Genomic DNA, 15,058 nt, shown 5'->3' with positions numbered 1-15,058 from the left:
ATCCCCCTTGTCGAGTAGCTGTAACCGGACGTACGTCTGGTTGACTTCCTTTCTCTCTCTCTCTCTCTTTATTCAGGCTTCCTTCCACCGCAGTGTTCCACTTCCGGGTATCTAGATGAGCCTTGGGATTTAAACCGGTTTCGCGAGTTCTGATAACGCGGAAATAAATATTGAGCAAGTCACGGTTTGTTTATGTTAAGGTGCTTCGCAGATGCATGTAAAAAGAATACTCTTATTTACGCAGATCTGTAGCTTGACGTCGTTATTACTGCGCGTTGATTTTTCTCTTACGAAGCCTTATCGTTCTTATCTTGCTTATTGGTATTTTCCTTTTCATTATTCTGGACTTCGGTTGTTTCGTCCGCGAGCCCTGCTCTCTGTCCGAGCTGTTTTTATCGCTTCCTCCGCGGCATTTCGCATGCTTGCATCGACACAGAAAAGTGCTCTTCGCGTATGGTATCACCATTATTCCTTTCTCTGTTGGTGCTTGAATATCATTACGGCAAAGTTATCATACAGACCTCGTTGCAGTACTCGGAATGAATGCCAGTATATAAATATCAAAATGCCGTCTTCGGGGGCCTCAAAGGAAACATTTAAATTATCCGAGGTGCTTAAAATTCATGAATTTCGTTTTCGGCTGAACGGAGCGGATGTTGTTCGCTCTTCTGGCCGCGAGATTATTGCAATCGAAGAAGTCAAACGAGTCCAACCTTTCACTGCTCGCTTTGTGGGTGGCGGCTCACTCGGGAAGCATTTTTCGTACGTTCTTCTTTCTTTGCTGCACTATATAAAAAAGCCTACTTCTTGTTAAACACGTTTTGCTCGAAGCTGTCGCCCGTGGTTTTGCTTCGATTCTTGATTATACGTCTTTTCACGGCCGCGAAAAGACATATAATGTGTTACCGTAGACGTGTTACCGGCACTTCGTGATGTACGGCTTTCCTCGAGGATATGGAAGTTTGCTCATCCCCCAGCCTTGTATATCTAACCTTCAAAAAAAAAAAAGGGCTTCATCCCCAGAACGTCGGCAAGAGTGAGTACCACTCGTTAAACAATGACAAAGAGAATAGCGCCGCTTCCTGGCATAATAAGTTTCGCGCATGTTATCTATACACATCTGTCCCAAATGGCAGGAAAACTTACGCCTACTCTATCGCCGACGTATCAAGAATAAGTGAATGGGCGCACACTTGAATATATGCGCACTATATACGCACAATAAATGACGGACTACACTTATGGCGCATGAATGGTCGAAGCTGAATGTTTCGCGGCGGTCCACAAGAGTAAGTGAGTTACTAGCTGTAATATATATTTGCTACAAGGTATTACAATGTACAAAACAGCTACGTTTCAAGCCTTGTGCGCAGCAAGAACAAACCTATCGGAACTGAGCACACCCGCGAACGATTAGGCAGAAAATAATCAGATAGTGGCTGCACCGAGAAACTTCACTGAGTCAGAAACTGACAAGCCACTGCTTCAAAATGTTTGCCGATTAAAGAACAAAGATCAAAACACACTAATCCTGGCTGAATTCATGAGCGGAATGTTTGGATAGCTTGGAATACATATTTAGCCCCGCTTTTAGAACAAGTACCTTATACGCTGCTTGCGCCGTTTGGACGTAGCTTAATCAGCGCCAAAAGCGCTTTTGCATGTTCTCTGAAGCTGTGATCAAAGCTTCGTGTCGTCCACCTAGTCACCGTCTACGATATCTCCGAAAACAGAGGTTTTATACGCCGCACCAGCGTCATACACTTCCATTGTAAACAAGGAGGCAACGGAGGCAGTTGAGGCAAGCTATGGATGCGTCACCACGTGATCAAACATGGCAGCGCCCACGGATCGCCGCGAAAAGGGTCAATATTTGTTCGCAGCCACTCTTCGCCGATAGTACACGTTTGGTACCGAAACGCATTCTTTAATGAGCTGAGCGAACTCATTACCGAACTCATTCCCCCCTCCCCGCCATGCAGACACACACACATTCGGCGCTTTTACCGGCGTCTCTTGCCGTTGCGTCTCTCGGCGTCGTCGGTGACGGCGGCGAATGAATGAATGAATGAATAAAAACATTTATTGAAAATTATATGTTGTATTAGTCATTGCTGGAGATGGTCGGGCGGGTCCCTATTCCGGGACTCCGTTGAACAAGGCTGCCACCCGCGCCCGCTCCACGAGGCTCCGCTGGTCCTCTAGAGTCGGGCTGGACAAAGCCGCCTCGCACGGCGGCTGCGTAATTTGCTCTATGCTGATGTTATCTTGGCAGGTCCAAACCTTGTGGTACAGGTCAGCCCGGCCGCCACATAATTTACATGTAGTATTAAAATGTTGGCCAGCACGGCCGGGCTGCCGTATGACATAGTTTGGAGCCTGCGCAGACGAGTCTCTTCTGCTTTACGAAGTCCCTTAGCGGGATGAGGTAGAGTTAGTCTGCGCAGGCGATATAGTTGCAGTATGTTGTAATCGGTGTTCGTAACTGAATGCCGCGGTCTGAGGGGTCGGTAGACAGAGCCCGGGGAAGGAAGGCTCGGGCCGAGTTCTGTGCCAACTCGTTACCCCCCTGGTGACGTGGTACGCAGATTAACTGCTTTCTCGTGGCTCGTGTTCGTGCCTGCCATAGGATGGCGTGAGCTAGATGTGAAATTCGTTCTCTCATGTAGTTCCCATATGCTACCTTAGAGTCGGTAAAGTATATAGTCCGTAGAAGAGTGCGTTGCCGCGAGGGCGATCGCGGTTTCTTCTAATACAATCGATGCACCCGAGCATCTTAATGATAGACCGTCAACTACCTGATTTTGGTGGATGACTGCTACTGTGGAAATCCCTCCCACTGGGCCCGCAGCGTCTACGAAGTAGGCTATACCTCTGCGCTGCTATAGCGTTCTTTCAAGGCTTTAGCGGCGGCGAGATGTGGTGTGTCGAGCACGGCGTTTCGCCTTGGCGCCTCCCTAAGCGTCGACGCTGCGCTACGCCGGGTGACGAAACGCCAGAAAACGCACGTAAAACGCTGAATGTGGGGCGGCCTTAAGAGGAGTACCGCGCTAGCCTAAGTCAGTGCAGGTGGTGTTGGTCAGTGCGAGCTTGGCCAGGCCGGGCCGCCTCCTGTGAGCGTTGCGCGGGAGCGGGAGGATTTGAGCCGTCGTCGGCAAGCGGCGTATGACCGCCCCGCGGATATCGCCCGGCGAACTGCTTCACTGGAGAATGTCCGGAATGCCAAGCGCGCGAAGCGAGCGTCGGAGACGGAGCAAGAGTGAGCCGTTCTGCTCGCAAAACGCCGAAAGGGGGACCGCAATGTTGGTTAAGCTAATCAAATGTTAACCAAGTGAAACCAAGACTTAACCAGACTAAACCAAGCTTTCGCATTGCATATCCAGGGTTAGCTGAGCTAAGCCTCAGCCATTTTCTTTTTTGTTTACAACTATGCAGACGGGAAGGGAGAGAGAGGACTGCTTTTATGAAACATGGAGAGGCTTTTCCTGGTGGCATGTGAAGCATACTTCTCCAGATGGGCAGGAAGAAAAAAAAATGATCCGGCACGGGACAGCTCACAGATACATAACATACACAAACACGTCTCGACACGCAACAAGCTAAAGTATCTTACTCAGGCCTGTGTTTCAGCGAAAACGAGAACATTCACTGCTTTGAGCGTAACAGAAAGTGGCGCGTAGTTTTCTTTTTTCTTTTTCAATTTACTGCTGTCGTTGACGATTTATGAAGAAGCGCGTGGTTGGTACGGCGACTTCGAGCTTTCTTCTGCGTATTAATTCCAGCTATGCGTCTCGCTGCGCCCTATCATCACAGCTAACTGTTGGGTCATTTAGTGCAGGGTACGGCTGTTGTGTAACCGGTAAATTAAACGCAACACTTCTTTCCGCTTGTTCGGCTACCCGTGTAAACCGTTGGTGCGTTTCACCAAACAGAACTATACTTGTGCGGAGCCCATGTGGTGTTTCAAAACTGCGCGCTTTATGGAGCAAGCACGCGCGAGGAGCTTCTTTTTTTTTCGCATTAACGTCGCTGCTTTCCCAATATCGTAGCGCTCGTGGAGCAGAACTACACAACGCTCTGTACCACGCATTCGTTAATTGCTCGGGGCTGAATAATGGACACGCACTTTCTTGAGTTGTTTCTCATCTAGTCTTATTTCTACAATTATCTCATCGAAATGAAGTTCATTAGAGCTTTTATGTTGGATCGTTGCTGTGGCGGAATCGATGGTCGCGTGCGCTCTTTGCGACGTTCTCTCTTTCAATGTCGTCTGCTTCAAGCGTCTGTTTTAATGCCGTCTGTTTCAAAGTCGTCCGTCTCAAGCGTCGGTTTCAAGCGTCGCGCCTTCGCTGTTGCATGAAAGGCGCTTAATTGCGCTGTGTATTCTGCCACGGTCGCTGTCCCGTTAATTGGTGAAGAGGAGGAAGCTTTACAATAGTATGGATAGTTGGGCTAGTTGCTATTTCATAATTGGTAAAGAGGACTAGAACGCTGAAACGACGAGACACGGAGATTAATTTAACGGTGCCGTACGTTCTCTCATCTTGCCCCACATTGCCAATCGTGTCAGTGCCAGCCCTCGTTCGAAAACAGTCATTTTGTTCCGACATCTTCACCAGACCACGCGAAACATCTCAAGAGGTGTATCATGTCACCAATAATGCTGCTCTATGCGTTCGCCAGCCATCCTTGTCACTTCGCGAGAGTGGATTCAACTACATTAATTTATTATTGTTTGACAAGTGCCTTTGATGTTTATTTCTTTTTAACTCGTCTTAACATGCATAATTTATATATATATATATATATATATATATATATATATATATATTCGTGTGTGAATAAAAACTCAGTTGTCAGACCGCTTGCATGTGTCATCTTCGTCGTATCTCGTCGTGCGATGCGCTCTCGTTTTTCCTATAAAGGAAGGTTTACCTCAGGCACCTCCTATCTGCATACATGGGAACGGATAAATCGTGTATCTCGGTATCCACTCAACCGAATTAGATAAAGTTGGTTGAATGTTAAAGAAAACGTAAAATTCAACCGTCTCTAGTGGGCAGTTTTCTCTTAAGGCCGGCTCTCACTTAATTAAACATAAAAGCACGTTCACTTCACCCTACAATTCATGAACTCCTAGCAGTTAAAGAGAACCGTATGATGACAGTGAAATTAGCAGATGAAAAAAAAAGAAAAAAACGGGGGAAGGGGAGACGACTCATTTGAGAAGCGTCAATAATGGTGGCTCACCGATATCATTAGAAAAGAAAACTGTTTAACCAGCGCTTTCAGCCTGTACTAAAGCCATAATATCTACGATAACAAAGGGCCGGAGCCGAAAGGAACCTGAGACCCGCGTAACGCGTAATGCAAATTGAAAATGATTGGTAAAACGGTAAAGTGTAATAAAATGGCACGAGCGAAACGAACGCGAGTAGATGAATTTGTAGCCATGATTAAGCGGACGTTCTTAGTGTAGTTGGTGCAACTAACGTCACGTAATACGCCGATAAGATAACCCTAGTTATAGTAGACCCATGAAATTGCTGCCAAAGAAAGGCAATATCGCAGTCGAGTGCGGCGGATCAATTAGTTAAATCGATGTTGTGAGCTGGAGCCACTGGTAAATGAACTATACAGCTCCTGTCGCAACTCATTTGCTGGAGCATCGCACGCGTCGTGCGAAAGTTCCGAGTTCGGCTTCGGCTTGCGGCAAAATGGCTTTTATTAATGCGATAGCATTATATGTACCATGAGGCAAAAAAGCCGGCGTTGTATACGAGTGGTACCAAAAATCATCATCAATGACGTCGGTAGTAATACAGAAATAAAGTTAGAACAAGTTAGAGTAAGGTGACTTGAGGTGGAGTGAAGTGGACTAATTAAGGTGGACTATGGTGGATTGAGGTTGGTACAAATTAGAGCAAGGTGAATTAAGGTGGCTTAAGGTAGAGCTGTGAAGTATCGTGGACGTAACCAATTGATTATAGAAGTCATAATGCCTTCGCATTCAAAACACGCAAGGATACTTAAGTGACTGTCAACGTTTCTCCTTTCACTACCCTTTTCCTTAATTAACAATAAGGATGCTATTACAAATTTAACGCTCGTTCATATAATTATACATTTAATTTCCTTCTAAGTAAACTGATTGCCAGCATGCTTTCATTCTCTTCTTCGTTTTTACTGCGCCGTTTTCAGAGGGGCAAAATTGCAGTCTTGTTGCGCGGTTTGTGCGGTGTCGTTGTTGGTGGCGTCAGCATCGTCCCTTGGCGTTAGAAGGAGCGCGTCGTGCGGAAGCGTTGTCGGCGAGTGGTTTTTCCTATCGATCGCCGACACCTCGCTCCAGCGGATTCTTCGTTGCAGTGCCGAGTGCTCGGCGTCGCGAGAAGGCTCACAACGGCTGTGTTATAAGTGGGCGCGCGCTGCTTTCACGACGAGGGGGCTCTCCTGTCGCGTTCAATCGTCGCCCTCGTTTTCCTGTACTTAGCTGACATTATATACGACAGGTGACCTCAAAGGAAAAATTAGTACATATCCACGAGTATGTATAGCGTTGTGGGTTGTTTCTTTTTAAAGACAGTGTTTTAGAGCGTAACTCTTAAGGCTCATTCACACCGGTGACTTAAGGAGGTCGCGCGACCATTTGCGACTCGCGAACAAAAAGCGACCGAAGGCGACTGATGTTCACACCGGCAAGCCCGGCTGAGCGCGACTGCAAGTCGCAATCCCGGACATTCTCGTTCTTCAGCGAGAATTCTAGGGATCTACGCAGTTAGCGCGCACTTCGCTGGCACTGTGCAAATTTGTTTCGCGTTCCGGCAACAGCCATGGATTTTGATTCGAGCGAACAGGAAGACGTCGTCCCTGTGCTGATGTGCTCCGCCGGGGTGTCAGCTGTGGCAGCGCGGAAGCCTCCGAAGAAAACGCGACGCTCGTGCGTGCGCCCGTGCCTCCTCTCGCGTGAAGTGACCACCCACGCAAGCCGCCTCCTGCCCGAACTTTGTGTGTTATTCGGTGCATAATATTAAAGCAAAGCTGTTCACCCGCTGTTCACCTTTGGGTGGCGTGCTCATCCAACGAACGGCACCTGGAAAAAGGGTTTGTGTTGTGCTTTCTTTTCCTGCTGTTTAGCTTCCAGCGAATGCGACCGCGTACATTCGACACGTTGCTAGCAACTGCTGCGTCCCAGAATCACAAGACAAGACACCAATTACCGGCCTGTAGCCTGCATATCGTGACGCGGACATTGCATTTGGCGTGGTCGACGACACACATCACTTTCGGCGCGGCGCTGATTGGTTGAGCAGCTTTGCGACCACGGTCGCGCGACTGAAAAATCGAGCAGTGAGCGATTGGCCCAAAATGGTCGCTTTTCGAGAAAAGCGACCATTTGCGACTGGTCGCTTTGCGACCAACTTGGTCGCGCGACCACTGCCAGTCGCCGGTGTGAATGAGCCTTTAGGCGCCCGTTCCTTCGGCGAGCGTCGGCGTCGGCGTAACTGAGCGAACGAGCGCAGCGGGGGATGAAATAGGCTAGGAGGAAAGCGGAGGAGGAGGGTATGGCGAAAGCGTGAGAAAGCGTAGTGCGGCGACGATGCCCACGAGATGGCGCCAGGGTATAAGCGCGCGTCGTCTGGGAAGTCTGTCTGCGGCGGTGTCTGTGAATCGCGCCCACGCGTCACACACGCGCGCTGGCTCTCCCGATCTCCGTATTAGCGAGGCAGTCGCGCCACACTTCGCTCCGTTTGCCATCGTACCGCACGAGACTGAATGTCCGCGCCTGCCAATGTATCGCGAAATGAAAACACTTAGCTGCGCTCAAATTTCGCATTAGGGAGTATCGTAATCGTCGGTGATTTATTATTTTTTTTCTCAGCAAGTTGACCCCACTTTCCCGTATCGTGTAAATGTGTTTGTAAACCTATTTCGTGTGCCTTTCCGGGAAATCGGATCAGTTTGTGATGTCGCGTGCATCATTGCCACCGAAAGAAAACTGATCCGGCGCCTGCACTTGGAATCTTTGATAATTCAAACTAATGCGCGCACGCTTAGCAGGAATATGCTGGCAGTCTTCCCCTATGCCTGCTGCTCGAGATAACACGTGCTTAAATGAGTGTACTTCACCGTTTGCTGTCATTGCGAACAAGGCTCCCAATTTGCGGGAGGCGAGACGTCTTTTATTTGAATATATTTTACCTTGGTCGGCGCCGTGTGTTTTATTGACAGTGATCTTCCCCGACCAGACGGTATTACGTCATACCCCTGATTTCGTTGTCCGTGTGCTTCATATAATTGTAACTAAAGAAATGTGACTTTTCTTGTGGGTTCGCGCGTACGTGTTTCTTTGTTAGGTATCATCCAACTATAAAATTGAGTTAATTGAAGGGTTTTGTTGGCATTTATCGCCACATTTCTTATGTACGCCGTGTTGTGAATTTTGTTAGACATTTTTTTTTTCTTTCTTGAGTGGGCCCTATTTTTTTATAGATGGTTGTCGGGGAAAACTGCAATTTCGAAATTTCTCGGGGAATCAGAGAACCGAAGTCTGATACGTGAACGCTAAAATATGAGACTATAGGGCGTGGTCGTGAAACGTGGCGGCGTTGACGACCACGTGATACGTTGCACGCTCGGTTTGCGGAAAACACGTATATATAGTGTCTCCGTTAGTCACGTCTTAGTCGAAGCCATTATACGCTCCGCTGCCTTGGTTTTGTACAGACAAACTATGTAGTTTATTATATGCGGACGTGCGTACATTATATAAGCACTTGCGCGTGACGTCGTAATTCATTCATTTAACATCGGAACTGGCCGCGCGTTTTACATCTTGGGCCTGAAAACTGAAAACTGAAAAGTCGTTAAGAACTTAGGATTTATATTTCCATCCGGAATCAATGCAGTATTGAGATAAATCGGTTTCGAGCTGAAAATGTGATGAATCGCGCTTTATCGTAGCTTTATCCTGTCCATAAGGCATTGCCGCTTACGAAATACCGTAATGCCGGAGACGAAAGCGTATACAAACACCCGCGCTACTGGTGGCGCCAACTCGTTGCTCCGAATGTAAGCGCAGTCACGCATAAGCTCCTCCGCTCATTTTTCTTCGACGGAAACACTCACGGAGTACAAAACCGCTTCCAACAAGTTGCGGTTGAATAATTCAAGTGTCACAAGATGTCTTTACCAGCGCTGCTTCTATCCGATCTTTAGGTATTCAAACATGAGGTAATACGCCATGTAGGGTCAATCTAAATGTTTCTGATATTTCACCGTAATCGCAGGACAAGTCGTATCCAAGTATTCAATATCCATTTCTCTCTCTGTCGTTCGTAGGCACCTGAAGGCCGAGCTGCAGCGCTTGCGCAAGCGTGGCGCCCTGCGTCCGGGCCTGGACCCGGCGCGCAGCTGCGCCCGATGCCTGTCCGCGCTGGGGCGCATCCTGAACCGGGGTGCACCGTGCCCCTCCTGCCGCAAGAAGGTGTGCCGCGACTGTCGCCTGCACGAGGTCGGCGTGCCCGAGGGTTCGGACCAGTGGCTCTGCGTCGTCTGTCACAAGCAGATGTGAGTGTTTCCTTCTCTCTTTCTTTGAGAGCGATAGCTCTACTATACTACAGGTGCAAACCCAGAAAACGCCTGGTTCCGTAAATCTGACCTTCAAGCTCAGCCAAGGTCAAACTGCGACTTAGCCTGCCACTACCGGCGACTGCTGCGTACGCCGCGTGGGCGCCCATATCTTGAAAGGGATCTGCGATGTGGACAAAGTGCGCGGTCGCGCCGGGCCTCATCTTCGGCGATGTGTACAAAGTGCGCCGAGTGCTAGTAACTCCGTATGAGCTGTGCTTTCGACGCTTAGTCCGCTTTGAAGCTAGACGCAGCACGAAGGTCAATTCGCTCGCTGCTGCTGGCGCGCCGAGCAGCGTCTGTGTGTTGTCTTGGGGTGCAATTGTAGATGCGGTAGTTGCTGACGGCGCCGACCAGCGTCTGTGTCTTTTCCCAAAGCAAGCAAAACCGTGCTATCGCTTGACAAACTTGGTTTAACCGCGTTCAACCACCGCAATTGTTTTCTTTTAATTTCTTTTTGTTTGATTGTTTTTTAATGAGGTTTTATTATGATTAGGAAATATACAGCACAAAGAAATGTTATGCAGGAGGAGATCCCGAGGTCAATTAGACTGTAATAGGACCTCGTGTAGAGCGTATAAGATATAAACAACGGTTCCAACAATTAACATAAAACGAGTTTAAAAATAGTAAACATTGCATTGGTTCAGGACAGTATACTAATACAAATCAGCTACAGACATGCAAGTACATCTGTTAATATATACAGCATATAAAATACGTAATATATTAGAAAAACAAATAATAATCGAAAAGCGTGTTTTTTTTTTGTTTTTTTTTTTTTTTGTAAGGACTGTGTCTTTGTTTGCCAGTTGCCCTCACTTTTGCTTGTCGGGTACGTTTGTTTCTAGCCTTTTTCGCGGGCCGATCCCAAAAGCCGTGCACTAAAAAAAAAAAAAAAAAAAAAAAAAAAAAATTTCAGCAGGTCCGACGCTCCGCCGACTCTCCTGACGTAAGGGGTGACGCGGTAGAGTGCCGTGCGCAGTGATATACGCTCCATTCTCACCCCCTCCCAAGTCGCCCAGGCAGACATTGTCTGTTATCTACTTCAACCGGAGGTTGAATCGGCTTTCAACGTTTTCTTTTTTTTTTTTCTTTTTTTTTTAAATCTCCCTCCCGTTCACAGTGCGCCGAGCCCTTCGAATCGTTCCAGCGGCTTGTGGACACACTATGACAAAACGTTCGAGCCACTAGCTTTCAGAATGCGGAACTTTCAACACTTGTTGCTCCGCGCCGCTGAGCAAGTTGCAGCACCTTCGTCTTTGTCGCGGACCGCTGAACGACATTGCATTTTTCCAAAGGTCGAGCGAAGTTCGATACGAAGTTCGCAAAGCCCGTATACGTGAAATTCGTCTCTCAACTGCGGGAGAACTAGACTCTCGTCTGCTTCTTGAATGTATAATGTTACATTCGCGCATTACGTTTATACATATGGTGTTACGTCTCTTATAAGACGACAGTGGTTGACCCGACAAAGACGATGAACTGGCGCTTTAGCTTGAACTGTCAGCTACATCGGTCAGCGATATATATATATATATATATATATATATATATATATAATCACAATAATGAGCCGTCAAGCGCAGTGACGGCTTTGTCATTGTCGCGAGGCAGCATGCTTAAATATCACGGCAAGAGTGCCTCAATATACAACGAGCAGCAAGGCTTGAACCGACCGCAGACGACCGTAATTTCAAACGCGGCCATGCGTGAACACGTTAGCCTCATTTACTAAAGTAAGCAGAGAAAAAAAATTGGGGTCTATAAGAGGGGTCGGTGTGTTTATCTAAGCAAGAAAGCAATTTCAGCGTCGCGACTCGCATCTTGCTCGAGACGCGCACGCCTCAGCACACGAACACGAGAGACGGCAAATTTGCCGTAATTACCGGCTTTTAGAGTCCTTGATTACCCGAAGGTAATTTTTATTTAACGCCGGAGATTCGCGCAATGCTTCTATACATTGCGTTGCGACACGTCGTCCTTCGCGCGAGATTGTCGCGTCGCGTTATGTGCACTATAGTAGCTCTGCCTATATATAGTATACTCGGAGTCCCTCTATAGCGAAACCTAAAAATGGCGGTGTGTTGTGGCTACGTTCTTTTATCCCTAGGGCAAAACAGCGCGCTGAAGCAAGCTTGCAAGAGTTTCTTTTCCGCATTCTTTACAATTTACGGCGTTTGTTGTCAGCGTCGGTTGTACACAACGTTCCTTCTTGCCCCCAGACGAGTGGCGTGTCCTTTGTTATACCGCGTGTTCTTGCTCGACCGTCTCAGGTTTAGTTACTATAAATAGTGGACTCTCAGATAAAGTCCTTTTGAAACTTGCTAAGTTCGCATTCTGACTCTATTGGAAAACAATGTAGTGCATTTCTTAACTATAAAAAGGGTAAATAGTCCCGAGGACATCGCATCAAAATCTGTGACGTCATGGCGATCTGTGACGTCGCACGTGCAGGTGCGGAAAGTTGAGGGCCACCCGTGTTGCGTATTATTTCCGCGTATTTTCTCACTTACGAACTTCTTTCATACAACAAGATTGACTTTTTTTGCTATTGTTGAAGGGTAATTTACTAACACAGCCCAAACTATTTTTTTTTCTCAGCAAACCCTTTGAAGTAGTTACGACCAAAAGCATAATGCAGCGAATATTGCCGGAACAAGGACTTTCCTGCGTCGCTTCGCTCGTATAGCCGTGAAACACAGCGAACAAGAAAAACCGTTCAATTTAGAGCGCATTTTGCCGAATCTCTGTCCCTGAAGCAGTTTGGCGCCGTTATTGTCAATAGAGCTCCCGCTCTTAATTCACCCGTCTAGAAAAAACACTGTGCCTACTCTGGCGCCGTTATAACCTAGCTTTTGGTTCTTTTTATGTTTTTTTTTTCTATATTTATTTTCTCTTTCTGTTGAAAAAGACGTATTTCCGCCAATTCTCGCTTCAAGGTCTATGATGACGTCGACGGCGCCAATTTCGTGGCTCATCGATCGGCGACATTGGGGTCATCAAATGAAGACCGGCGACTGGCTATATTGAGGAAGCGAGGCGCCACCAAACTAAAAAATAAATAAATAAAGGGAAAAAATGCTAACGCCGTCGCCTACAGTGAAGGAAGAATAAACTGGCGCAAAGAGAAGTGCGCGAAGCTTGTTTTTGAGGTACTCGCAGACTTTGCTCGTCCGCCCGAGGCGTTTGCGCAGTAAACATAGATTTTACGAGGGGGCGATGCATAAAAGTAAACTGAGAACGAATATTGAACCTTGAATGATACGAGAAAGAGAGGGTTTTCGCTATAAAGTGGCGTATATATATATCATACACTCTTTTTAAAAAATCGCCTGTGGCAGACAACATATTTTTATTCGATGAGCTGGATTACTAAAAAAAGGCGGAAATTACTTGCACGAGAAATCGAAGTACATATTTGGCTGATAAAAATTATCTAGTTAACTTTTGACCTTATGACGCGTGTTGCAATTTACGAATTGCAGCCGGTGAGTTCCCAAGGCGTATCCACTTAGAGCGAATTTTTTGAGGATGACACCAGTTTCGTGATTTTCGTTCTCAAAGTGTGCGATGAATTACATGGGCGTTCCAGTTACTTTTGTGCTTCAATCCATGAGTAAGTGGATCAACGGTGCATCTTTACCGCGACTTTGACGGCGCACGTATACCACGACACCCGTACGCAATCGTCAAATCATTGTTCCGAGTTGATATGCCTGGCGGACTTCACCGGTTACGAATCGTACATTCCAATATGTGCCGTCAACTAATGATTTAAGAAGTTAATTAGTGAACTCGTGTTAGTCAGTTGATTACGGGTTTCAATTGCTCGTGCAAGTAATATCTGCGCCTCCTTGAATAATCCAACTCAAGAGCTAGAATTACGCTATCTGCCACAGGCTATTTTTAAAAATTCTGTGCGGTTTTTCAAAAATAAAAAAAATAAAAAAGCAGTGGCGATTTAGCGGTAAATGCGAGAGAAATGCGTTATCATTACGTCGAGCTTCTTTGAGGTTCCTTGTCTTTCCTTCAGAGTTTCATCCATTGCGCTTTAACAAACTCAATTAGTTGCGTTTCGCCACTATCGTATACACCCAGCGACCGTCAGCACAGGATCCATATATGTACTTCGTATACGGTTAGTTAGCAAATACAGGATGCGCGTGCTGCTGCAGTAGCGCATGCGCATCCTGTATTCGGTTTCTGCCTCGAGCGGAAAACAATGTAGTGCATTTCTCCCATCGCCGTGGAGAGAGAGGTACAGCCTGTATTGGCGCTCCGAAATGTATCCTTGAGGAGATAATGTGCAAGTAACAAATATAAAAGCGTGATGTTTTACGTGCCAAAACCACGATTTGATTATGAGGCACGCCGTAGTGCGGGACGTGCCACTAATGTGCGGGACACGGGTGTTTTTTTTTTTTCTCTCTCTTTCTTTCTTTCTTTTTTTTTTGCATTTCGCCCCCATCGAAAGGCGGCCGCCGCGGCCGGGATTCGATCCCGCGACCTAGTGCTTAGCAGCGCAGCACCATAGGCGCTAAGCCACCGTGGCGGGTTAGCACTGCCTTCTTTCACACGTGTTCGAAAACAGGGAGCATATCCTATTATCCTGAAAACTTGCACTTGTTGCCCTGGGCGTCGCTCATTTCCTCCTCCCCCCCGCCTCCCTAACTTTGTGAAAAAAGCCGCGCCACAGATTTCGTGACGAATACACAATCCTTTCTAGCCAACGACTCCATTCCGGCATGATCGCGTAGACAACTTTAGAGCGCGAGACACGGGACAAGATAGTAGATTAGCGTGACGTGTCATGTCGCACGTTGTTACAGTTCTTAACCGCCGTATTCAGAAATGCAACTTAGCTTGAAGCCCATGCTTGACTTGATTTAAAGGACGCCTGGCGTGAACATGCCATGGACACTCACTGCGTTTGCTTCGGCACGTTCACAATAGGCGTCACTTAACTCAAGTCAAGCATGGAGTTGAAGCGAAGTTGCGTTTCTGAATACGGGGGTAAGAATCTGAAGCAAACCATTCCGCATCAGTTTGTTTCGCAACGGCGTTCGCAATCAAGCGTGTTAGAAAGCGATTTTTTTTTTTTTTACGATAACTCTGGCCTTACAGTGCGAGAAAGCTTTGCGCACGCATCCGTCTACTCGCGTATGTACGCGCTTAAAGTGGACGGCGAACCGCAGTGCACGTAGCGCTGGCCCTTTCTCTCGCTGGACCTTTGTTTTGTTAGAGGTAACTCGAAAGCGTGATTGATAGTTCGAAAATGAGCCGCGCCGATCGCGAGTGAGATTACATCGTATTGTGTTACCGAGCCAGCTTTCGGCCGCCCTGCAGCAGCCCGTAAAGCGTAATCCCGAAGACGCATCGATGCGTGGCGAGCGCGCGCGAGCATTGGTCTCTGTATACGTGTGTGTGC

At 47.3% G+C, this 15,058-nt stretch overlaps 1 protein-coding gene across 2 annotated transcripts in view; it reads left to right on the top strand.

The window, feature by feature from the left end:
• LOC119461145 (uncharacterized) overlaps nt 1-15,058 on the top strand; it is a 494,611-nt gene that overhangs the window by 243,317 nt on the left and 236,236 nt on the right. For both annotated transcript variants that reach the window (XM_037722353.2, XM_049671791.1), the window contains one exon: nt 9,340-9,567. In XM_037722353.2, coding sequence (XP_037578281.1) covers nt 9,340-9,567 — 228 coding nt within the window. The remainder of the gene's footprint in view (nt 1-9,339; nt 9,568-15,058) is intronic.

The sequence above is a fragment of the Dermacentor silvarum genome, chromosome 8, assembly GCF_013339745.2.
Source record: "Dermacentor silvarum isolate Dsil-2018 chromosome 8, BIME_Dsil_1.4, whole genome shotgun sequence".
NCBI lineage: Eukaryota > Metazoa > Arthropoda > Arachnida > Ixodida > Ixodidae > Dermacentor > Dermacentor silvarum.
This window is presented reverse-complemented; position numbering and strand designations above follow the sequence as displayed.